The 27,788-nt window shown below is 39.5% G+C and overlaps 1 protein-coding gene across 1 annotated transcript; it reads right to left on the bottom strand.

The window, feature by feature from the left end:
* Positions 1–306: 306 nt before the first annotated feature.
* Positions 307–27,571, bottom strand: pros1 (protein S). The gene is made up of 14 exons (XM_053476519.1): positions 27,267–27,571; positions 21,966–22,123; positions 20,826–20,850; positions 17,578–17,661; positions 17,332–17,454; positions 17,088–17,213; positions 11,583–11,711; positions 9,809–10,049; positions 9,516–9,708; positions 6,318–6,470; positions 5,905–6,073; positions 4,826–4,962; positions 4,491–4,719; positions 307–875 (listed from the first exon to the last, which is right to left on the bottom strand). Exons 1-14 carry the CDS (start codon positions 27,358–27,360, stop codon positions 709–711), a joined length of 2,028 nt encoding a protein of 675 aa, XP_053332494.1. The 5' UTR covers positions 27,361–27,571; the 3' UTR covers positions 307–708.
* Positions 27,572–27,788: the final 217 nt, after the last annotated feature.

A 27,788-nucleotide genomic window follows, 5' to 3' on the forward strand; every position in this document is an offset into this window, starting at 1 on the left:
TATCACTCGAACCGGTGCACAAATGCCTAAAATCACCTTCCGGAGGCAAGGCATAATAAAAAACAAAGTTTTCTAGTCGTACAGGAGAAATAAAACACCTGAGAACAAGCTGGTATTTTTAATAATCGACTTTAGGGTGGTAACTTCATTTTGTGTCGGGCCGCATCACTCCAACCCTTTGTTGATTGTTTTCGTATAACAGCATGCCCCATTGTGTTTAATTCCTGGCATATGCCATGACATGTGTTGCAGGATGGTGTGCAGATGCTTCCTCATCACCAAGATTTGCAAATAAATCCAGCCAAGTATTGTTTATTTTTTATTAAAACTACTTGAATTCTAATTTTTTTATTCAATTGAAAAATCCTTTCATTTTAAAATCCCTCTTAAAATTTAAACATGGAAAAGTTTTCATTCAATAATAAAAAAAAAAAAAAAAAAACGAGATCAGATCAGATCATACTCATAAATGCTAATGAATGCAATCAAATCTTCAAACCAATCAAGGCTCTCATCCATAGGCTATGTGTTTACAATAAAGTAAATATACAGATAGAAATGCCCTTCAGTAATACAGTATGGAGGTGTAGATTTTGGAAATCCATAACTAAAGGCACCCCATGCCCCTCTTGTACTCACTCAGAACGTTCTATTTACAACACAACACAGAGCGAGTGTAATAACAGCATTACAGACAGTACTATTCGACTAGAGGTGTAAGGCGCTGTCTGGAGGGGTAACTGGGGGACACGAGTGAGAGTTGATGCTGTTGTGCTTGCTGACGGCATCATCGAAGTCAAGCAGCCGGTTATTTACGCGGATCTCCATGCAGCCATGGTAGTAGGCTGAGACCGGCATGGAGGACAGCGGGAGATCTAGAGAGAGACAAAGAGAGAGAGGGGGATTATTTGATATGATATCCTCCATTTCATTGCTGATGAACTGATTAGTACAGATCTTATAAGTAAAATCTTCAGTTAATACTTTAAACTTCTGAAGGCAGTTGGTTCATTGGATTTTAGTTATCAGAGTAAAGGGGGTTGAATACAAATGAACGTCATGCTTTATACAAAAAAATAAATAAAAATTAAGTTAATTTATAATTTTCCTTCCACTTCACAATTATGTGCCAATTCATGTCGGTCTACCCAGTAGGATCCCAATAACATACATTTAGGTTTGTGGTTGTAACGTGACGAAATGTGGAAAAGTGCAAGGGGTATAAAAACTTTTGCAAGACACCGTACATGGCCTATGTAATGCTTAGACTATGAAGCGTTTTATCGGTTACAAAAGAAAAAGAAAGTAGCATTTTCTCCAACTTTGTGGTTAGGTTAGGCTTCCCATCTTTTCCTATAAATCCCGCCTACTGTGTTATGATTGGTTACAAAAATTTAGTCTCATCTGTGATTGGTTCAATGCTTTACTATGATGGGGAGCCATTCAGTGCCGCTTAACCTGCAAGAGACCCGGTGGCTGAAAGTACTAAATACAGTAGTACTAAGTGAAGACAGGTGAGTTTTACGATCAGGAATGTAAGTGAAATTTTCCTGATGGAAACTCGTCCCATTACCTAATGTTACCCGCATGTGGGGCAGAAATGCGTAGAAAAAATATATTTATTCCAAAAGGAGAGAGAGAAACGAGAGGATCAAGTGTTTACATGGCTAATATTTTCTGTTGAGCTGATTATTAAAAGGTCTAGACCATTCCTGTCATTTCTATTGAAAATTTATATTGATCAGGCCAGACTTGAGTTATTATTGGTTATTATTATTATTATTAATAATAATAATAGTTATTATTATTAGGCATATTATAGTGCAGGTGGCACAGTGGTTAGCACTGTCTCCTTGCACCTTCAGGGCCTGGGTTCGATTCCGAGCTCAGGTCTGTGTGCATGTTCCCCCATAGTCCTGGGACATGCAGATTATGCAGATAGCAGGGTCAGGGGTAGGTCGCTTAGTGGTTAAGGTCCCAACAATTCGGAAGGTCCCAGGTACAAATCCCATGATCTCCCAAATTGCCCATAGTGTGTGTGTGCGTGTGTGTGTGTGTGTAAAAATGTTGACCTACCGCAGTCGTACAAAATGGGAATAAATACAATGCTTACCATTGGCCTCAACCGTCCCTAGTTGGAATACAGAGGTTCCTAGATTGATGGATGGTTTATTATTAAACGAATATTAAAGTGCAGACGGCATGGTGGCTTAGTAATTATCACCGTCAATGCATGGAGTTTGCATGTTCTTCCCGTGCTTGGTGGGTTTCGTCTGGTTGCTCTGGTTTCCTCCCACAGTCCAAAGACTTACTGTTCCTAAATTTCCCATAGTGTGTGTGTGTGTGTGTGCCCTACAATGGACTGGCAACCTGTTCAAGTGTGTACCCCACCTAGTGCGGGGATAGGCTCCAGGATTAGATGAAGAGTGAGAGTATTATGGTGCATGGAGACACACCTATTAGTAATGCAAAAATGTCTAAAAAAGAAAGTGCATCTTACTTTAAAAAATTTATATAAAAAAAAAAAAAAAACCCTGACAGCTGCCCCGAATCGCTGCTGTTCTTTCTGCAGTATAGTGAAATGTCAAGGTTACTGTAAGACATAACACTGCACATGTGGTTAATAGAGATTAAAGCTAAACAACATGCTGGAGGATTCCATTAACGTTACGATGCCAGCTTTCCCAAGCAGAGCTCTGAAGTTTGTGGGAAACATTTAGTCCCCGGGCTGCAGGAGTCCTTGCACTTGAGCTTTTCCGACATGCAAGTGGAATTCAATTACATTACTCATTTGACCCTGAATTTGCACAAATTTTCCAGTGACTTCAAAAACAGAGGCAGCCAAGACATGTTTGGTTGTCCAAGTTTCGCTCGGAGGCTGGGAGCTGCATGCTACAATAATGGAAAATACATGCTTATAAAGGGTTTTTTTCCCCCCCTCACTGCCGAGTTTTGTTTGCCTTGTCATACTTTCAACTCTGTGTTCTGACGATTCACATGCTGACTGAGCAATAACCAAGAGAAAAGAACCGTGCATTATTTAAGAACAATAATACAGATGTCAGAATAAAACTGCAGTAAATACATGATTGTCTTTTACCGCTGGACAGAAAGCAAAATATCGAACGGATTTATGACCCGAGGGGAGAGGGCTCAGGGAGCTGTTCTCTTTTAAAAGGGCTTGTCTTTCTACAGCTCCCATTAATGCTGATGTGCAGAAGCTTCAAGGCGACATACAGTAGGCAGTTCTTTTCTAACAGGATGTGCAGTTAATAAGGGTCGTGATGAATTCCCATGGTAACGCAGGGGTAACACTCTCCTCATGCATGATAGTCCTGAAACGTAACCACTCATTCAGCACTTCAGTCTTCAGAATCCTAGTGGAAATGCTAATCTTATTTAACATGATATAGTCATGTTCAAAAGTTTGTACACCCTCAGTTAATTATTGTTATTATTATTATTGTTTTTGTGTAAAAACATCATAAAAATCATCTGATCATGTTAATGAAAAAACAACATCAGACGACGAACAACATATAACCCCCCTCCCCCCCCCCCACACACACTGTTGTTTTGCAAAAAAAAACAAAAAAAAAAACAAGCCCAAATCATCACCCCTCCACCACCGTGCTTCACACTAGGTATAAGGTGTTTCTGCTGAAATTCTGTTTGGCGTTGAAAATTAAGACCAAACAACTTCACCTTTGTCTCATTTGTCCATTATTCACGTTTGCTCACAGGCCAGTCTTGTGCCATCTATATATCAATATCTACAGTGAAGACTGACCAATCAAAACTAGTGGAGACATCAGATCCTGTCCCCGCCTCCTAAATCCCAAAAATCAATTTGTAGACATGTTTTCTTCAACAGAGCAAAAATGGTCAGACGCACGTGCCTTTTTTCACTGCGGGGTTTTGAGATACGCGTGTGGGCTGGCTAGTTTTGAGACAAATGCATGTGATGGATTTTTTCACTTAAGCAACATTTAATAGCAATGTAAGTCCATACACAGACTGCCACGTTGCACGTGCAAGAAAAATTAGTATTCTGTTGGATTCCCACGTGTAGCTCTTCTTTCTCTTCTTCCTCATTTACACTATGACTTAAACATATTTATTTAATATTCATTTATTTGTGGGGAGCAAAATGATTGAGAATACAATGTGAATAATTGTGCAGTACTTCGGTTTCGCAGTCCAAATACATGCAGATTAGGCTAAATGGCGTTCCCAAATGGTGTGTGTGCCCTGTGATGGATTGCCACCCCGTCCAGGTTGTACCCTGCCTCGTGCCTTGAGTCTCCTAGGATAGGCTCAAGGCCACCCCAGACCCGTCTATAAAAACGATATACATGAAACACGATATAGACAATAAGTGAGTGAGGTAGTAATTGCGTGGCCCTATGAGCTTGTAGGCGAGACTCTGCAGTTACTCGTATTACTTTGCATTAAATCTAAAAAAAGAGAGAATACGCAGGGTAGGATACCTGGCAGTCCCCCAACATAGGTGAAGACTGGCTGCTGCATGGTGGCATTGAGCTTGGCTAAAGCTTCTCTGAGAGCTTTGGGCTCAGTGTACGACACGTTGGAGTTGCTGGCAGAGATCTGGAGGTCCTGAGCAGACACATGCATCTCCACTTCAAAGGATTCTGGGAAACACAGCATCATCGACTCGAGCTTCACAACAGGAATGTTGTCCAAATACACCTGTAGGTACTGTGAGAGGGAAATAAAAGGCAGGATAATAATAAAAAATAATAAAAAATCAGAACGCATCATCCAAGAACGGTGTCGATGCATAGAAGAAGTATAGTAGATTTACCGCATCGTTCGGTTCCTGAGGTAACACCGAGACAGAGAGCGGGACGGTGCCGTTGCTGATGAGAGCGACGAGAATACCCGTGCTACTGGACGGACGGATTTTCATTACCACGTCAACTCTCCACTGACCACCAACATCTGCAAAGCATATGATGTGATAAACGTTTCTCGAAAGCTTATAAAGCAAGTAACATCAATCACTCAATGGTAATATAAGTTGCATTTTAATTTTTAACCACTTTAGATGCACCATCTGAACAAGCTTAAGTCTCTATCCCTGTAGTCAACCTCTGATCTAATGAGCTGCCTCAAAAGGCTCGCTCCTGGAGCTGATCTGGAGTTAAAGACAGTTTTATCACACACCAAATGCCTCAGCTACATACGTATGTTTTTCCTCTCAGTGTGTTAAAATTCTTCGCTGGCTTCACATCTGGCATGCGTTCTGCCTGTCCCTCTATGCTATAGATTACGAAAATGTTCATCTGCCACTATTTCCTGTATGTACACAGATAATCATCTTTAATCATATCTGATTACACTGATATAACCACATCACATAATCAAGCGTGAGACATCCAAAATGTAAACTGTACTTTAAGGGCAAATAAAACGCAAAAGCCTTGCATGGTTAATATTCACTTATACACAAATCATGGCCTAGAATTTGTGCATTATGTATTTTATTTAGTATTTTTTAAATAAAAAAAAATAGAATTCCAATGCGGTCTAAGACTTTTGGACTCCACTTTGTGTGTAATATATAGGAGGAACTTGAATGTGGCATTGCCACATCCTCTGTGCAGTCCTGTCCTCGCTGCAAATCCATATACTTTATTTAAGCCATTCATGGAGTTTTTGAGACGCCAGAAATAAAATCAAGACTTTTGCACAGTACTGTACTATAAATGTGTATCATCAGAGCAGAAATCAAAGCTGATATTAAGTCAAATGAAAAACACACTCATCCAAATTTCAGGATATGTATTTTTTAAAAAGAACAACAGAAGCCCTAAAACAGAACCTTGTGGGACACCAGCTCTTAAACCTTCGTTAGCATACATTTTAGCATCTGGGACTCACTGTAGTCGATGTTGAACTGGGCCATTCCAGCACCAGAAAAGTAGGATCCTTTCTCCACATGCACAAAGCAATGTTTGCTGTCTTTCCCCTGAATGTACTGCTTTAGTCCAGAAGCTCCCTGGTTCATCAGGTTCCAGCCACGAATGCAGCCATCTAATCTGGGGTTGATCTAACATACAAACACATACCAGATGTTCAAGAGCTACTTCAGTGGAGGGGAAACAAATGGTGTATAGATCTTAAACAAAGTTTACATAAATAGTTTGTACACGTTTCAAATGTTATTTAAACACTGTAAACATTGCCTAAATGTATTCAATTCCCAACATGCTTATGTCTGAATAGTTTCCATAAAATCTTTTTTTGTTGTTTTTAAAGTACAGTTCAGATGTTATAGTGTAATATGTATATACATGTTTAATGACGCTGGTTCGATTGGGCAAGCCGGCGATGTAAAGTTTGGTCTCCAGTTTGTCCATGAATAGGTTGCCGGGGTTATTAATGCTCATCACTGCCTCCTTGCTGATCTTCACACTGATGCTGTTCTCCAGCTCCTCCACTGATATCTGCGCTCAGACAATAAACACACAACAATACACAACATACATCCGTAACCAAAAATGACACAAAAAGTCTGCTGCTTCAGTGCTTTTAGATCGTTTAGTTAGAATTATACTAAAGTATAATTACAAACACTTGATAAGTGTCAAAAGCTTTTTTTGACAATTACATTAAGTTTATGCAGAGAGTCAATACTGTATTTGCAGTGTTGACCCTTAATTTTCCAAGACCTCAGCAATTTGCCCTGGCATGCTGTCTGTCAACATCTGGGCCACATCCTGACTGATGGAAGGCCATTCTTGCAAAATCAAGGCCTGGAGTTGGTCAGAATTTGTGAGTTTTTGTCTGTCCACCCATCTTTTAAGAATTAACTACAAGTTCTCAATGGGGGAGCTTCCTAGTCATGGACCCGATGTTTCATTCCCTCATCCACTTTTGGTTCGGTTATCACTTTTGCCTTATGGCAAGGTGCTCCATCATGGTTCTCAGCTAAGAGACTGGGCTCATTGACAAGTTTGTCTAAGAACACAGCCATGAATAAAGAATAGTACAAAAACATCCTACGAGAACAATGCCTTTTCCAGCATGATGGAGCTTCTCGCCATAAAAAGTAAAAGCATCATAATATAGGTCTATGGCCAGGAAACTCCCTAGACCTTAATCCCACTGAGAACCACGGCTGTACATAGAATACTTTATTAATCCCAAAGAAAAAAATACAGATGAACTTGTGCCCTGTAGTCTATATTTAAGACCAGTTCTTATAACAAGGAACCACATTTGTTTCCCACAAACCATGAACGTTATAAGAATTGCATATTGTTTCAGTTTTATGTGTTACGGTTTCAGTTTTGTTTCCTCAGAATCAAATATTTGCACAAGAGCCATTCGAGTGCATAAAGTGTAGGAGAAGTTCAGACATCAGACTTCCACATTCTGTTAAACAGTTTACTTTTTATTCCTGACAAGGTCACATACTTTCTGGCTTTTAGTTATAATTATTAGAACATATTTCACTCATATATAGTAAGGACAAAATAGGTTTTTAGACACTTTTGGTTTTATTGTTTTATATACAGTATATTCATGTGTGTATATACACTATAAAAGTGATGCATTTCAAGTCTTTTAACTTTGTACTAATAAATATTAAAGTATGCAATCTTTTTTTCAAGATTTTCAAGATTTTCAAGTCTTAGATTTTCAAGTCAAGATTTTCAACTTTAATTCAAGAGGTGTCGCAAAAGTGTGGCGTAAACCCTTCCGAAATTACAGCTATTTTTATGCAAGAAAATATTTTGGTGGGCTCATAAATAACGGAATAAATGCCTGACAAGCAGTTGCATGGCCAGGTGTGTCCTGTTCCCTTATTACTCTACTGTCTAATCAAGTAGCTGTTCACTCAAACTCTCAACATGAGGTCCAAAGAGGTGTCTATGCAACCGAAGAAGGCCATAATTAAGCTAAAAAAAAACTAAGTAAACCCACCAGAGAGGTAGCAATTCAGATTAGACTTTGCCAGGAAATGTTGCCAGGAAACATTGCCAGATTCTTTGGCCTGATGAAAGTGAAACTAACATGCACCAAAATGATGGGAAGAGAAAAACTATGGAGACAGAAAAGAAAAGAATAGCTAATGAGCCAAAGCTTACCACATCATCTGTCAAAAATGGGGGAGGCAGTGTTATAGCAAAAGCCTGTTTGTCTGGCAGTGGAACCGGGTCACTGGTGTTTATTGATGATCTGACTGCTGATTAAAGTAGCAGGATGAATTCTGAAACTCAGATTCAGCCAAATGCTGCAAAAACCGAGAGGATGCCGATTCATACTGAAGATGAATAATAAACCAAAACATACAGTGAAAGCTACCCAAGGCAAAGAAATGTGATATTCTTCACTGGCCAAGTCAATCACCTGCTCTCAACCCAATAGAGCATTCTCTTCACTTACTGAAGACGAGACTGAAGGCAGAAAGACCCACAAACAAGCGGCAGCTGCAATAAAGCCCTGGCAAAGCATCACAAGGGAGGAAACTCAGCATTTGGTCATGTCCATGAGTTCCAGACGTCAGGAAGTCATTGACTACAAAGGATTTTCATCCAAGCATTAAAGGCAATCATTATGTTTGTAATTATGTTAGTTTGTTCCATTATTTATGAGACCCAAAAATGTGTGCGTTTTGTGTGTTACGAAATGACTGAATGATTAATGCTGCATGCTTGGCAAAGCCCTTGAACTAAAGCTTGACTTCACTCACATCTTTAAAAGCCAATGTGTTGCTGTACAAAGAACAAATGTTCCAAAATTTATGGCCCCAAATGTATGGTCATTCATTCATCTTCTATGCCGTATTTGTATTGCATACGGGTCGCATGGGGCCTAGAGCCTACACCACAGGCAATTTGGGACTGGCAATTGTTCTAATCTGCATGTTTTAGGGCTGTGGGAGGAAACCAGAGTACCCAGAGGAAACCCACCAGCTGCTGGGGGAACATTCAAACTTCATGCACACATCATCAAAAAACAAACCAAGTTTCAGATCTAAATGCTGAAATTTTAGGAAAACCCTTGTAACAGGTAGAAGCTTCTCAGCTTGTTCAGAATAGCAGAATGCAGTTAAAAGACTAAAAACTCACTTCATTTCTCTATACTTATATCGGTTACTCCTAAAAGATTTTGTTCATCAAAAACCTGGGTGGGAGCGGAGCCTAAAAACAGGTGGACAATGCATGAAAATGTGAAATCCCAAACAGGAAGTGGAAAGAGGTGGGAAAAAATATACCACTTAGCAAACTTATGTGTTCTGATTGGCTAGGAACATGCACTTCCTCAAAGGGTTGAACAGACACTGAACCAGCATGTTCAGAAAAAGGAGCGAATCAAAAGGAAAATTCAGGGATGTCAGAGTCCATGATCTGAGTTGTATTAAAGCTGGAACGTTTTAGGAGCAAAATGATTTTTTAATATCAAAACCTACTTTCCACCTCTTACTGTAATCAGTCTGTGAAACTACCTGCATAGGGAGCATTTGGAGCTTAATAAAAACTCACCACATGCCATTGGCCATCGTTGATAGCTTTGCCTCCACTGGTGACCTTAACAGACTGCTGGTTCTTGAACTGAACCTCGATCCGGCCATTCCTCAATCCCAGCATGAGCCACCTGCCCGGCATCGATTCAGCGTACAACACCACACCCTCTGGGTCAAACGTCCTGAAGTCAAACTCGGCAGCAAACCTGCTCCTGATAACAAAAATACAGGATTTCAATGTTGGGATTTTCCAAACATGTCTTGGTTAACTTCTGTAGAAAAAACAAACAAACAAACGAAAAAAAATCTCACTTTTTGTCCGCTGGAAACTGGAAGCGCAGGTAGATCATAGGCTGGCCTGTGAACTGCTCTCCCAGGTATAGTATCTCCTCGTACTTGTGGTCGTAGAGCCCGAGACATTCATGGATTTTTTCGCAGGAGTGCCCGTTCTCTGCCAGCTTCAGCCCGTCACGTCCATCACAGTGACAGGAGTAGCTGCCCTGTGTGTTTACACACACACCATCACATATGTCCTGCTCACACTCGTCCACGTCTGACCACGACACAAAAGACACACACATACACATCGTCAGTCAGTTGTCAGTTCAGTTTTTTGTGGGCAAAATAGAATGCAAATAAAGCAGATGCTACCAGAGCTTTAGAAGGATTAATATAAGGAGGCAGTTTTGGCATCTGTATCAAATTATTAACCCGGTTCGCACGTACGTCCGGGAGCCTTAAATTTAGGTAAATCAGGTTTTCATTTATTTCATATTTAACTTCATTTACATATCTTTTCTAAATGTTTGAATTGTTTTTAGATGCAATAATGAAAACAATTATAGTGTTGGAAATTGGTTTTATTGGAATGATATGTTTTCGGGTGGTTGGAACGGATTATCTGCATTTACATTATATCCTATGGGAAAACGCGTTTCACAATAAGAAATCGCCTCCAGATTAAATTCATATTCCTAGGTACCGCGATAAACTGCGAATAAGTTGGTAAACTGGGCTTACCAGGCCTCTAGAAAAATGTATAATTATTAGCTGATAAATGTTTAAAAAAGAGGGTTTTTTTTTTGTAAAACTTGGTGCAACATCACTCCCACTGGTCAGCTACTATAAATGCAGAGAACTAAACAAATTATTCAAGATAAGAAGAACTTTATTAATCCAAGAGGGAAATTGGAGGAATGAAGGATGGAGCTGATTTTAAATTGTTTAAAAGATTTATTTAAGTTGAGCCTAATAATCAGCTGTTTAAATGAATTAGGCTCCTCCCCATTAGAATAGATGAGCGTTATTAGCTGGCATGCATATCGTTCATCATTTCTGTCCAATTACTGAGGGACAGACTCCCCTGGGGAACTTGGAAATAACTTTGGAGAGACGAGACAAAGACTAGTTATCAATAGTAGGTTTTACATTTAATGCTAATAAGCTACATTTCACACCTGCGCAGAGATAATGACCTATATTACACATTGGATCAGAATTGGCCCAACCAAATTTTTTGGCTCTATGGGTTATGGGGCTCAAGTTAAAATGTGAAACGGTGTGCTATAGCTCCACCATTAGGCCGTGTGAAGTCATGCCCCATGCTTAAATAGAGGACTAAAGCACAGTAGCACTCCATCTGTAGCACTTACAGTTGGAGTACAGCAGAAACTCTACCAACTTTAAAAAAAAATTTTTTATCTGAAACCAGCAGTTTAGGGCAATCAGGCCAGAACAATCACTGCACTAAAGGAGAAAATCATCCCTGTATTTGCAGTATTTTTAGTACAATCTACAGTATAATTATACAAGATTCCACCCTGTTTTTGTAGAGAATCTTTGTGGTGAGATCGACGTTCTTTATCTGGTACTTTGGCCCTGTAACTGCAGTGCAAAACACCTAAAAAAAATAAAAAAAAACCACTACGTTCGTATGTCAAGGTGAGCAAAAAGCTAACAGGAAGAACGCATCAGGAAAAAAAAACAAAAAAACACTTTGAACACGTCTGAACACTCCAGTACTGTTTACACTGAGTGTATGTGCGTGTGCGTTTGTGTGCCACGAAATGACGATCTGATCTCGTACCCTGGCACTGATGGAACGTTGAGTTGTACAGGTATCCTGTAGGGCACTGGCACGTGTATGAGCCTTGATTGTTGACACACGTGGATTTGTCTTTGCACAAATTGGGGTGAAGCTTGCACTCATTAATATCTGGAGAGAGAGAGAGAAAGATAATGATTATGCGTTGTTCAGATACTTATGACCTCAACGTGCCGCGTTCGAGTCGTAAACAGGATGTGTTGCCATCCAGCAGACAGGCAGTGTGCTTACTGTAACGCTGAAATGCCAGGCCGAATGGGGGTCACTATTGTGCAAGCGTTGTTGCGCAACACCGCTAAAAGATCAGCTCTAAAATCGGCCGTGAGAACAACACACACACACACACACACACAAAAAAAAAAGACAGCCCGTATGAGTGTGTTTGCTTGCACACTGCCTGGGGGGCCTACATTTGCATGCGTGACTGATTGCGATGTTTTCTTTTCCCGCTGCTCCCTCTGCGCGTGTTGTCACACAGCTTGGTCGGAATCGTGTTTTGCTGTTACAGGAAAGATCCCAGCATTCTGGAAACAGCTGTTGAAACTCAGACCCAGCTGGCTGTGAGCTCGGAGTGAGAGAGGAGTCAACTGGATCGAGATCAGGACGGAGCTGGCTCCTCAGTTGTGTTTTTAAGGATTCTTGTGGCATTATAAATAATTGAACAGATCATAGAAGAGTACTGGACATTGCTCTGCTTGCATTTAAAAGCACGCTGTTAGTATAAAGGTTTGACAGATTTGGAGTTCATAGATCCTTAATTTACCGTCAAAGCCGGTTTCCCAAAAGTACTGTGAAGTTAAGATTATTTTACCAGCGAGAGAGAAAGAGAGAGAGAAGAAGGGGGGGGGGTTCAATGTGACATTTGCTCTACCATTAGCCAATGACCTTTGTGTTGTTATTCGTTTGGGAATCTCAGCTCTGCTCAAATATACCCTCACTAGGAAACATCTGGATATTAGGTATCGTGATAGTTTTGCATTATTAGTAATTTAGATTTTTTTTAGTCCCTTTCCAAGGCCACATAGTGGGGGTAATGGTTAGCACTGTCACGTTGTACCTTCAGGGTTCGGGTTTGATTCCCGAATTGCCTGTGGTGTGTGAATGAGTGTGTATTTGTGTGTGCCCTGTGATGCATAAAAGGTGTACCCTGCCTTGTGCCCAAGTCTCCTGCGACCCTGAATACAAGATAAAGCGGTATAAATGTTGTCGCCTTGCGCCTCCAGGGTTGAGGGTTCCATTCCCAGCTCAGGGTCTGTGTGCATGGAGTTTGCATGTTCTCCCCCGTGCTTGGTGGGTTTCCTGTGGGTACTCTGGTTTCCTCCCACAGTCCAAACAAATCCAGATTAGGTTAACTGGCGTTCCGAAACTGCCTGTAGTGTGTGAATGAGTGAGTGAGTGAGTGTCCTCGTCTTATCAATTATTTCCCATAAGTAAATAACTAATGCCTAATATGGGTAAGTATAATAAAACATATTATTATGATTATTATTATTATTGATAATAATAATGATAATAACAACAACATTACTAAAGTTCTTGACCAATCGTCTTTTGAAGAAACTCAGCTCTCACAGAACAATTCAGCTGCATGCAAAGAAGTTTAAAAGAAGTGATTGATTGTAGGCTTATAGATCTGATCAGAAGAAGGCAGTACATCACATCTGGAGGTCTAACAGAGGTGTCGGGTAGAATCAGTGACGAGTATTATAACTGACGTAACCATACAGCTGCATAGACACTAGAGGAGGTTAGAGAGGCAAGGTCGTGTCACGTTCTGGAGGGTTTGTGTAAAATGTGAATGGTCTTAACATACACCTTTTATACATACTAAAGCCTTAAAAACCCGTGGTAAGATTTTGGGGATTACATTTGGGAAAACAGGTAGTGTATTATTAATTAAAACACTTACATTCTTTTACACTTAACTGTACCAAGTAGCAAGGTTTTTAGTGCAAGAGCCTTGATTCCAAGTTCCAAACTCTCCCTGCGAAAAGCTGTTGAAAGCACAAGTTTACAACCAAGTTTTCCCAACATTTGTCCTCTGTTTAAATGGAGTGAAAAAAGGACTCAAAAGCTGCACTTAAGTAAAAGTCTCTCCCCAATTAAATGAGATGTATGGTCAAAATGTTTAAAAGTAAAAAGCAACCGCAACTCTCACCTAGAATATCGCTTGCTTGGAACTGACATTCGTGCATTAGCTTTAAAACTCAAGCGTAAATAGTTAGCGAATTCAACAAGCCAATTTACAAAACCTATCCATCTGGCTAATTTAACTTGTTAATCCCCCGTCTCCTGTGAGATCTGAGAGCCTACAGCGTCTTTATAGCGGCTCCCTGACACTCGCAAATCATATACAATATCCTGGAAATCGACCCCGCCTAATAAGTGATAGGTTCACTTAGCACAAGTTGAATTGGTACATGTCCACTTGATCACTCTGGCAATATTGGATTTAGAAAAGATCTTCTGGAAGACGTGGGATATCTGTAAACTATCTAAAATAACCTGGCTAGCTAGCTAATTTACAAAACATATGTAGCAAGCGAATTCAAATTGTTAACGCAGAGAACATCACAAGCTAGCCAATTTACAGTGGGATGCGTAAAAATTCAGTTAAATATATCATATCGGAGACAAGCACAGTGATATCTAAGAAGTGAAACGAAGTTTATAGGATTTACGGAAAGTGCGAAATAAGTGTTTAAACAAGATTAGACAGGTGCATAAATTTGGGCACGGTTGTCATTTTATTGATTCCAAAACCTTTAGAACTAATTATTGGAACTTAAATTGGCTTGGTAAGCTCAGTGACCCCTGACCTCCATACACAGGTGAATCCTATTATGAAAAAGAGTATTTAAGGGAAGCAATTGTAAGTTTCCCTCCTCTTTAAATATTCTCTGAAGAGTAGCAACATGGGGGTCTCAAAACAACTCTCAAATGACCTGAAAACAAATATTGTTCACCATCATGGTTTAGGGGAAGGATACAGAAAGCTGTCTCAGAGATTTCAGCTGTCTGTTTCAGTAAAATATGGTGGTGGTTCCATCATGCTGTGGGCTTTGTGGCCAGTGCAGGGACTGGGAATCTTGTCAAAGTTGAAGGACGCATGGATTCCACTCAATATCAGCAGATTCTGGAGACCAATGTCCAGGGATCAGTGACAAAGCTAAAGCAGCGCCGGGGCTGGATCTTTCAACAAGATACCGACCCTAAACACTGCTCAAAATCTACTAAGGCATTCATGCAGAGGAACAAGTACGATGTTCTGGATTGGCCATCTCAGTCCCCAGACCTGAATATAATTGAAAATCTGTGGTGTGAGTTAAAGAGCGCTATCTATGCTCAGAAGCTATCAAACCTGAATGAACTAGAGATGTTTTGTAAAGAGGCATGGTCCAAAATACCTTCAACTAGAATCCAGACTCTTATTGGAAGCTATAGGAAGCGAGTGATCATTTACACAACCCTCCCAGCTAGTTAATTTACAAAACTTAAAGTACGTTAATCTAAATGACATTTTTCTAGAATTAATCTTGGATTTTAAAGGCTGATATTTCTTTTTTCAAAATTATGACGACACGTCTCATTTTATACAAGGTGGAATCAAAACGTTTAAGAGATAGGAACACCACAGCTCTGATCGCTTCCGCTGTATGTACTCCCTCAGACGCCTTATAACCGGTAGAATTGACGATCTGACGAATTCTTGTCGCACAATACTGTGAATGTACCCAAGTTTCATGATTCTCAACATGAAGCATAGACACATGGGTCGTCCACAGCACGCTGATGGGAGTTCTTGGCAGACTTCGATACGATGCTCCTTCTGCTCCTGGTTCAGCAGCCTGGGGACGAACTTGGCAGCAACTTTGCGCCTGTTCAAATCACACGTGAAGATCGCCTGGACTGTTCCGTATGAAACGCCAACAAATGTTGTGCATTGTTCTCAAAGTTAGCGAATGGTTTCGACATTTTCTCTGGTTGAGCTCGTTAAAAGTCTTCCTTGTATCTCGTCGTCTTTCAGTGAAGTTCTTCCGCTCTGTGACAGATTCTCCCAGTTTCATGCAGAATTTCAAGTTCGCTCTTTGTTCTAACTTGCTGTCCGTGACAAAATAGCAGACGTGGTACCGTGTCACATAGTCGGAATAGCACCAGTCGGCTTCCGATGTACACAGGACGATGTCTTTTGGCACAATGACTGATAAAAGGTCTGCGCTCCCTGTGACTGTGCTGCCATCTGTTGACGTGTTACAAAACTAGTCTTGAAACTTTTCGATATGAGCTTGTATCAAGCAGTTCCTTCAAAAAGATTTTAGTTAGAAAAACAGGCAAGAAACAAAAGTACACAGAAGTTCAAATGTTTTTTTCCATTTGGAAATTGACTCTATTACAGTGAAACCTTGGATTGCGAGTAAAGATTTTGACTTAGAAAATGAATAAGTCTTGTTCGTTTCATGCATGTATCACGCATGCGCCTCTTGTTTTGACGCCGAGCATCACATGATCACAACTGAGCCAACAGTTTTTCTCTTTCTTTCTCTGTGGAATTGTGGGTAATCATCTATTTTATTTTGTGTCTGTATGCGTGTGTGTACAGCACAGACAGACAGACACACACACAGACAGACACACACACAGACAGACACACACACAGACAGACACACACACAGACAGACACACACACAGACAGACACACACACAGACAGACACACACACAGACAGACACACACACAGACACACACACAGACACACACACAGACACACAGACAGACACAGACCCCTCCTACTTTCAGATTTTCACACAGACACACACACACTTTCTCTCTGCTCTACACAGAAACACTGCTCTGTCGTGATTCTTTTAAAAGGTAAAGTGCAGTTTAATTTGTTTTATTTTTACTTTATATTTTGTGTTCATTATTTTTAAGTATTTACTTTTTTGAGAATAATTTATCAAATTCAAATTTTATTTGTCACATACACAAACATACACAGTACGAAATGTAGTGAAATGCATTTTACGGCTGCCATTGACCCTAGAAGAGAATTAAGTTTACAAATAAGAAATAAATATGAATAAAAGAAATACGATAGAAATTAAATAAAAATTAAATTAAACTAGGAAAAATTTATTTTTCTATTAATTTCCATTAATTTCCATTAATTTATGTTTCCATTATTTCTTATGGGAAAATTCAATTAGGTTAACAAGTGTTTTGGAATACGAGCCCACTTCCAGAATGAATTATGCTCGTAATCCAATGTTTCACTGTACGTACACAAATATTCAATGAAAAAAATAAAAGAGTTTAAATTATTCAAAACAGCAGTTAAATATTTACACATTTCAAATCAAATACATTACACTTAACATAATTATAATTATTAAAGACTTTTCCAGCATAACCTCACTATTTACCATTCTATAGCTTATACGGAAAAAAGAAAGAAAATATAAACTTGACGTTACAAACGGGGACTCACCTAAACAGTTGAGGCTATTGTGCTTGTAGTAACCACTATAACACAAGCACTGGAAGCTCCCGAGTGTGTTCTGGCACCCCTGATTGCAGCCAGCAACGTGTTCAGGGTCCTTGCACTCATCAATATCTGCCAGAAAGCGAGAGGTGCCAATACTTTTCTGTTAAATAACCCCCAAGGCTAAACTTGTATTAACAGTAACCGAAGATTATGGACGTAGAAATTTTAGTGAGTGTGATGTACCCACCCTCCTCACAGTGAATCCCTTTCCAGCCAGGTTTGCACAAACAAGTATAGGCACCCTGACCGTCATCACAGCGCTCGTACCCCTCCTTATAGCACGGCAGCGGCAAACACTGGTTGCTTATTTCTGTAAACAACATCGGTAGAACTGAAAAAGCTTTATCTAACATTACTCTCTATAGCATGTTCATTAATCCCAGGCTTGCTGCAGGAATAGATGTGCATTTACATTTTTTAACAATTGACTTGCCTGTTATGCAGGTCCGGAGGTCCTGAGGAATTCCGGAATCTGAGTTCGGATTGGGGGCGCCAACGCGATAGTACACCAGGCACTCTGAAACATTAAAAAGATCAACTTTTATTCCAATCATGAATGTCAAAATGCCATTAAAGAAACTTTGTAATCACAGCTTAGTCGTATTCTAAGATCTGATTGGTCACAAGTTCCACATATCATAACACTGTCTCCAGAGGCTTGTACAGTAGTGATGGGAAGTAAGGATAGTTGTAGTGACTCGGTTCATTAAATCTCGTCCATCAAAACAAACAAATCTTTGAGTGATTTAGAGGTGGGTAGAGTAGGCAAAAAATGTACTCATATATATATATATATATATATGATTTTAAATGAATTAATTGGTAACTTCCTCAGGAAAATAAGTATTTGGTCACCTACAAACAAGCAAGATTTCTGGCTCTCACAGACCTGTAACAACTTCTTTAAGAGGTTCCTCTGTCCTCCACTCGTTACCTGTATTAATGGCATCTGTTTTCAGTATAAAAGACACCTGTCCACAACCTCAAACAGTCACACTCCAAACTACCATGGCCAAGACCAAAGAGCTGTCAAAGGACACCAGAAACAAAATTGTAGCCCTGCACCAGGCTGGGAAGACTGAATCTGCAATAGGTAAGCAGCTTGGTGTGAAGAAATCAACTGTGGGAGCAATTATTAGAAAATAAAAGACATACAAGACCACTGATAATCTCCCTCGATCTGGGGCTCCACGCATGATTTCACCCCGTGGGGTCAAAAAAAAAAAATTCACAAGAACTGTAAGCAAAAATCCCACACGGTGGGACCTAGTGAATGACCTGTGGAGAGCTGGGACCAAAGAAACCATAAGTAACACACTGCGCCGCCAGGGACTCAAATCCTCCAGTGCCAGACATGTCCCTCTGCTTAAGCCAGTACATATCCAGGCCTGTCTGACACCCAAAGAACACCATACCTACTGTGAAACATGGGGGTGGAAACATCATGCTTTGGGGCTGTTTTTCTGCCAAGGGACCAGGACGACTGATCCTGTAAAGGAAAGAATGAATGGGGCCATGTATCGTGAGATTTTGAGTGAAAACCTCCTTCCATCAGCAAGGCCATTGATATGAAACGTGGCTGGGACTTTCAGCATGACAATGACCCCAAATAAATGAAGGAAGTGGCTTCGTAATAAGCATTTCAAGGTCCTGGAGGGGCCTAGCCAGTGTCCAGATCTCAACCCCATTAAAAATCTTTGGAGGGAGGTGAAAGTCCATGTTACCCAGTGACAGCCCCAAAACATCACTGCTCATGAGGAGATCTGGATGGGAGAACGGGACAAAATACCAGCAACAGTGTGTGAAAACCTTGTTAAGGCTTACAGGAAATATTTGACCTCTGTCATCGGCAACAAAGGGTATATAACAAAGTATTGAGATGAAATTTTGTTATTGCCCCACTGTATATATACCAGATGAAGACCTGAAGTTAAACGAAGTCATGTGATTAATGTTGCTGCGTCTGATTGGTGGAACAGTCATGCGGTAGATCTACTGGCTGCATGTGTAGAATAAATGGTTAGAAAAGTAACGAGTCGAGTGGAGCCGAATGTGGCGGAGTAAGAGTAGCGTTTCTTCTCCACAAATCTATTCAAGTAAAAGTAAAAAGTATGGTGCAGTAAAATGTTCTTCCAATGTAACTCGTTACTTCCCACCTCTGGAGTCATTTAGTTCATTTCATTCTTTCGATCAGAAATAAAATCAGATGTTACATTTTCAATAAACAGACCCCCAATACTGGCTATAGTTTCAGTAATAAAAATATTACAATGCAGCTAAGAACATTACAAAGCAGAACGAATCCTTCATGAACGACCCATCACTATTGTAAAGTCATCATGTATATTGCCACGATACATGATGGGTGCACATCGCTTCATGTGCTTCCCTTCTTATCCCGACACGCCCATCGTGCAATCTGGTACTTTTTAGCCCACATGACTTTTGCTCCAAAAGTTATTCTTCATGCTCCCTAGCAAAATTAGGCGTTTTTTTTTCTTATTAGTCTCTTTACCATGTGGTTTTCTTATTCACATGAGTAGATCTGATCACACTGTGGGTGTGTGGAAATGCTCTTACTTTCACTATTAAACATAGCTACTGTTTCGCTACTTTAGAAGTAACTGATTTCTATTTTAAGTGTTTTTACCAAGCGTTTAAGCGATCTCATTTTGACTGCTCTAAAGTGCAGATTTTTTTTTTTTTTTTTTGGGGGGGGGCAGTTTATTAATACACTTATAACATACTTCATTGTCCATAATAAATTATAGCGGATACTCCAAAAAAACAGAATAAAAAAGTCTTAGAGCTCCTGCAGAGTGTGTGTGTGTGTGTTAAAGCATCAGCTGAAATACCTCTCATAATACATCATACCTCAAACTCCCTTCATCTCACTTCTCCTCCAAATATCTTATTTTATTGTCTATGTAAATTAGCTACTGCTGAGCCATGCATCTCTAGAGAACAGCAACAGGCTTCTTGATTTTTTTTGCATATTTGTCACACTTAAATGATTGAGATCAAACACATTTTAATAACACACCAATATAACCTAAATAAATAACAGTTTTAACCAAAAAAAAAAAGTAATGAAAAAGTAATAGACCCTTAAACTAATAACTGGTTGTGCCACCCTTGATAACAACAAATGCAATTAAGCTTTTGGCAATGAATACGGCAGCTAACTGGCAGATGTATGGGGGTGCACACTTTCCAAATATTAACCCAAATGTCTTGGAGATAATCAAGAAGTTTTGTGACGAGTGTGAGATGAGCCTTTGGGTCCTTTTTGATCAGCAGTGGCTTTCTCCCACGGATGGCATTCCTGAATCATCAAGACAGACTTTTACTAAGGAAACCGAGGCCTGCAGGTCTTTAGATGTTGTTCTGGGTTCCTTCATGAGTTCTTGGATGAGTCGTCGTTCTTTTTTCTTGGGGTAATTTTTGTAGGCTGGCCACTGCTGGAAAAGGTTCACTACTGTTCCAAGTTTTCTCCATTTGCAGGTAATGGCTTTAATTCATGAATCTCATTGCATATTTAGATCCATTTTGTAATTGCAATTTTAAAATTTTCTTGATGATCTCAATCATATAAATGTGACAAATATGCAAAAAATAAATACTTTTTGACACCAATGTATATGAGATCACAATAGGTAGAAAATAGAATAGTCATCTTACCTGTATACTTGGGGTAGAAGTATTCCTAAAAAATACAAAAGACAAGTCAGAATAAAACCTCAGTAATCACAAGAGTTTTTGCACTAATGTTTACAGATCTTGTGAACACCTTTGGATTTGAAAAGAATGGAATATGAGCATTTAAGGATACAATCTCAACCTCATAAATCATCTTCTACTCAAAAGTTTGAGTCACGACCGTCTACAAACGTTGATAATAGCAGTGATTAAAAAAAGAAGTTAAAACTGAAATACTCCAACACTTGAGGTTTTTTTAATTGTGAAGGTGTTGCCACGGTGCTACTATAATAAGAACACCTGTGTATACCTGTGTATACCTGTCCATTCAGGCAATTATCAGGCAATCCTGCAACAACAGGTACTGAGTTTTATGTAATGTTCAAATCCATCATTAAAATGGGGAAAAATACAATGTTAAGGAGTTTGATGGTGGGATGGTCGTCGTGCCTGACTGGAAGCTTAAGTAATTTAGGAACTATTTCTAGGAATTCGAGTTTAAGCAGAATTGTACAAAAAAAATTTAATCATGTAGTCAACATTTCTGCTTTGTTCTGTTAGACAAGAACAGGAGTCTGGAAGCACAGACTCACCGAAACTGATGTTAAAGAAAGTTTAACAGTAGTTGATCGCAGAAAGTTTTTTTCCTTTTTCAACAGTCCGTTTTTTGAGGAATTTGTGTGCAAAGTTTTTAACTTGCTCACTTTAAAATGGCAGGAATAATCAGGGGTTTATATACACTCTTTATCTATATATCTATCTATCTATAGACCCACTTCGGTCTTGAACCACTGGTCACATGACTCATCACACATCCACCCAACAACATAGTTGGACAGTGACCTGATGAGAAAGATAAATAGTGTTTCATTGACGAACAGCGTCACTGGAGAACTCAGACGTCAGTGACATCATTCAGTGCACAAACTTCACTTTTATTAAGAGTGATCTTAAAATTTTAAGGAAAGAGCTACAGATGATTATTTAGTATAGAAAACTGTTTTAAAGAAAGTAAGGGTTTATTTAAAGTAAATAAATATATTAAATAAAACTTTTTAAATAAAATAATAAATTAAATAAAAAAAGGTATTGAATTTATTAAAACAAATGAATGCTAGGTACCGTCTCAGGGACGTTTTCGAAGATCTCCCGTGCCTCCTCTTTACTGCACAGCTCTTCGATGCACTCTCGCTCCAAATTACCCTTCTTGCTCTCTTCGAAAAGTGAGTTTGCTCGCCGTTGCCGCAGGAGGAACTGGGACGCGGTGTTCTGTGGGAGAACTTAAAGAACCAGACCAGAGAAAACAAACAAAAAAATAAATAAATAAATAAATAAATAAACATTGTGATGGTACCGGATTTGGACATGGGAAATATTGGACTAAAGCAACAGTATCATGCTTATATTTAATGTATACTAGAGGTGGGTAAAAAAAAAAAAAAAAAAAAAAAATGTATTCAATCGTGTGGCAATTCATGCATCTCCACACTGACTCTAAATCGATTGATCAAAATACATTTTTAATTTATATACGTTTGCCTTTGAAGTGGTTACATGATGCTGTCCTGAGAACGAATAATCCTTCTTTCGGAAAATCCTCAACAAAACAGAGTTCACAGTCCAACACAGTGGAAAACAGCTCTGAAATGGCGCCCAGGATTCCCCTTGCGGTTTAAAGGCGTAGAGACAACATTTCACTGTGAGATTAAGTACCCCACATTTTTTGTCCACATGATGGCAGTGTGAGGAAAGGGACAGAGATTTAGTCAAGTGGATTGGTATGCTTTAAATTGTATATTCGTGTCAAAGGTTTATAAGACTCACTCTGTTAAACTTAAGAACAAATCAGACTTACGAACTCGCTCCCGGAACGGAACTAGTTCATAAGTCGGGGACTTATGAAAAAAAATCATGATACTTACTAGAATAGCAACACAAATCGAATCAGCGTCTAGGGAACAAGATAACACTGTATTGGGAAGTCTATATACACTATATATTTATATTCAAAAGTTAGTTCCCCTTCTTTTAATTCTATGGATTTTTGTGCAATTATAACTTTGTGTGATTGTAGCAGATAAACAAGATTTTTTCACTGTGCCATTAATTATTAAACAAAAATGAAGCTAAATAAATAAACAAACATACATGTTGGCAATAATAAGTATTCGCATGGTTCAACATCTTGTAGATCGAAGGAATGGTTTCCTGTAGGACTCAGTCTCACATCATTGTGAAGGAATTTTGCTCCAATCTTCTTTACAACGTTGCAAAAGTATTCCACAGCCTGCCACAGCATTTCAATTGGGTTGAGATCTCTACTTTGACTAGGCCATTCCAAAATATTGATTCTTCAATTTTTCAGCCATTCTGACGTAGATTTACTGGAGCGCTTCAGATCATTGTCCTGGTGCATGACCCAATTTCATTGAACAGATGGCCCCACATTTGCCTCTAGAATACCTTGGTGTATGGAGGAGCTTATGGTCATATGGTTGACTCAATGACTGCAAGGTGCTGAGGTCCTGTGGCTGCAAAACAAATCCGAATCATCAACACTCCACTGCTATGCTTGAGGTGTTTCTGCTGTAATGATGTTTGGTTTGGTAAATGTTCTGGGACATACTTACAGACTTACAGACTAGATTGGAAACACGCCAACAGATGGAAGCACAAGGATCACTGGCCTTCATAAGTCAGCGTGCTAAAAGACTGACCACGTACATTTCCACATCTGCTATTTTATTATGGACAGCAAGTTAGAACAAAGAGCGGACATAAAATCCTGTGTGAAACTGGACAGATCTGCCACAAAGACAAGTTTACAAGCGGAAGAACATCACTGGAAGGCGACGAGACACAAGGAAGACCTTCAACAAGCTCAACCTTCGAAAAAGTGAAAACCATCTGACAACTTGTGCATGATGATCGTCGGAGAACAATCCACAACATTACTGCCACTGTCTGTGTCATATGGAACAGTCCAGGCAATTATCATGTTTGATGTGAACATGCCCCGAGCTGCGAAGTTCATCTCAGGGCGCTAACCCAGGAGCAGAAGGAACATAGCGTCGAAGTCTGCCAAGAACTCTGTCAGCGTGCCGTGAATGGTCCGTCTTCCATGTCAAGGATCATTACTGATGACAAAACTTGAGTGTATGAGAGGAAGCAATAGTCGTCAGACTCATTGTCTTTTTTGACATTGACAGCATTGTGCATTGAGAATTCGTACCCAGGGGCCAAAATGTCAATAGCAAATTCTACTGCCAGGTTTTAAGGCATCTGAAAAAGAACATATGGCGAAAGCAACCGGATCTGTAGCATGTTAATCTCGAAACTATTTGATACCACCTTACTGTATATATAGACAGGCAGCTAGCGGGCAAGACAGACAGACACATAAACAAACAGTAAATACATGCACATACATATATTCAAACAGAAAGATAAACAGACCAATAAATAGATAGACAGAAGGACAGACTAAAATACATACTGTATAGATAGATTAGAGACAGACATATACTGTGTATAAATAGACAGACATGTAGATAAAAAGATAGACATAGATAGATAGACAGACAGATAAATAGACAGACAGACAGGTTGACAGACAGATTATCCATCCATTATTCATTATCCATTATCCATCAATCTGTCTAACTATTATATAGTTAGACAGATGGATAGATAAATAGACACAGAAACAGCTAGACAGACAGGTAGAGGTATAGAGAGACAGACAAACAGCTAGACAGAAAGACAGCAACAGAGATAAAAAGACAGCTATATAGATAGATAGACAGACAGACAGACAAAGGTAGATAGACAGTTATATAGATAGACACAGACAGAAGGACAGAAAGAAAAGCAGACAGACAAATAAAGATTAGATAGATAGACATTTATATTGATAGACAGACAGACAAAGATAGATAGACAGTTGTATAGATAGACCGACAGACAGACAGAAGGACAGAAAGAAAGACAGACAGCAAGATAAATAGATAAACCGACAGCTATATAGATAGATAGACAGACAGACAAAGATAGATAGACAGTTATAAAGACAGACAGAAGGACAGAAAGAAAGAAAGACAGACAAAGACAGATTAGGTAGATAGACAGACAGACAGAGGGACAGAAAAAAAGGCAGACAGACAGCAAGATAGATAGATAAACAGACAGCTATATAGATAGATAGACAAAGATAGATAGACAGTTATATAGACAGACAGACAGACAAAGATAGATAGACAGACAGACAGAAGGACAGAAAGAAAAGCAGACAGACAAATAAAGATTAGAAAGATAGACATTTATATTGATAGACAGACAGACAAAGATAGACAGACAAAGATAGACAGACAGTTATATAAATAGACAGACAGACAGACAGACAGAAAAAAAGACAGACAGCAAAATAAAAAAATTAACCGACAGCTATATAGATAGATAGACAGACAGACAGACAAAGATAGACAGACAGTTATATAGATAGACAGACAGACAGACAGAAGGACAGAAAAAAAGACAGACAGCAAAATAAAAAAATTAACCGACAGCTATATAGATAGATAGATAGACAGACAGACAGACAAAGATAGATAGACAGTTATATAGACAGACAGACAGAAGGACAGAAAGAAAGAAAGACAGACAAAGACAGATTAGGTAGATAGACAGACAAACAGACAGACAGAGGGACAGAAAGAAAGGCAGACAGACAGCGAGATAGATAGATAAACAGACAGCTATATAGATAGACAGACAGACAAAGATAGATAGACAGTTATATAAATAGACTGACAGACAGACAGAAGGACAGAAAGAAAAGCAGACAGACAAATAAAGATTAGATAGATAGACATTTATATTAATAGACAAACAGACAAAGATAGATAGACAGTTGTATAGATAGACCGACAGACAGAAGGACAGAAAGAAAGACAGACAGCAAGATAAATAGATAAACCGACAGCTATATAGATAGATAGACAAAGATAGATAGACAGTTATATAGACAGACAGACAGGCAAAGATAGATAGACAGACAGACAGAAGGACAGAAAGAAAAGCAGACGGACAAATAAAGATTAGAAAGATGGACATTTATATTGATAGACAGACAGACAAAGATAGACAGACAGTTATATAAATAGACAGACAGACAGAAGGACAGAAAAAAAGACAGACAGCAAAATAAAAAAATTAACCGACAGCTATATAGATAGATAGACAGACAGACAGACAAAGATAGATAGACAGTTATATAAATAGACAGACAGACAGACAGACAGAAAGACAGAAAAAAAGACAGACAAAGACAGATTAGGTAGATAGACAGACAGAGGGACAGAAAGAAAGGCAGACAGACAGCGAGATAGATAGATAAACAGACAGCTATATAGATAGACAGACAGACAAAGATAGATAGACAGTTATATAGATAGACCGACAGACAGACAGAAAGAAAAGCAGACAGACAAATAAAGATTAGATAGATAGACATTTATATTGATAGACAGACAGACAAAGATAGACAGACAGTTATATAGATAGACAGACAGACAGACAGACAGACAGACAGAAGGACAGAAAAAAAGACAGACAGCAAAATAAAAAAATTAACCGACAGCTATATAGATAGATAGATAGACAGACAGACAGACAGAAGGACAGAAAGAAAGAAAGACAGACAAAGACAGATTAGGTAGATAGACAGACAAACAGACAGACAGAGGGACAGAAAGAAAGGCAGACAGACAGCGAGATAGATAGATAAACAGACATCTATATAGATAGACAGACAAAGATAGATAGACAGTTATATAAATAGACTGACAGACAGACAGAAGGACAGAAAGAAAAGCAGACAGACAAATAAAGATTAGATAGATAGACATTTATATTAATAGACAAACAGACAAAGATAGACAGACAGTTGTATAGACAGACAGACAGAAGGACAGAAAGAAAGACAGACAAAGACAGATTAGGTAGATAGACAGACATATGGATAGAAGACAGATGGACACAACTTTACAGAGGGAGAGACAGGTAGAGGACAGTGGACATGTGTGTTGTGAGGCTGTAAACGGATTAAACGCGTCCGAGGGGATTTAGGTTGCGCACGTGCATCCGGTAACAGTGTTGTTACTAAACCGAGTTCCTGCTCGGACCTGTGAGGGACAGAACCGGGCAAAGATTAAAAAAAAAAAAAAGTTTAAAAACTAGTTTAAATCCTGCACGTGCACTGGTAACGGCCGGTCCAGACCAGAGTCTAACGGCTCACACTGCTGAGATGGAGTTTATATTCAGATTCAAATAAGGAAAAACAGATTAAACACACACAGCAGGCTGAGTGAGTGTGCGGTAAAGTTGAGGATTGTGTGTGTGTGTGTGTGTGTGTGTTGGACTCACAGTGGTGCGCTGAGCAGAGCGCCGCCATCAGTAACAGTAAGAGCAGCAGTCGGCTGATCCCCGAGCCGCTCCGCTCCGCTCTCTGTCCCCACATGGTCTCCTCTCAGGTGTCCTCTCAGCTCTCAGGCCTGCGGGAGACGCTCCGTTCCCCCGCCTAGTGTCGTCTTCCGCTGTGTTAGTAATAAGAGGTGCTTGAGCAGGAGCCGGACCGAGTGAGATTTCAGCAGCGCGCCTGAACCCAGAGCCACTGCGTACATTAGCCTACATGCTACTGACCCCCTGTTTACATTAGCACTGCACCGGGTGGGGTGGGTTTAACCTCGGGTTAACCTCATTTTCACAGGGGGAAAACACACACACACACACGTACTCACCCAACACACACTCAGGCCAAACATAAACCTTACCCTTACCTCAGTAACCAAAAACCTTTCAAATAAAGATTCAACTTTTTTTTCCTCACCCTCATGGACATCACCCAAATGTCCCCACTAAAGTTCAAAGCTATTAGATATTCCTGTC

Source organism: Clarias gariepinus, chromosome 18 (assembly GCF_024256425.1).
Source record: "Clarias gariepinus isolate MV-2021 ecotype Netherlands chromosome 18, CGAR_prim_01v2, whole genome shotgun sequence".
In the NCBI taxonomy this organism is placed as follows: Eukaryota; Metazoa; Chordata; class Actinopteri; order Siluriformes; family Clariidae; genus Clarias; species Clarias gariepinus.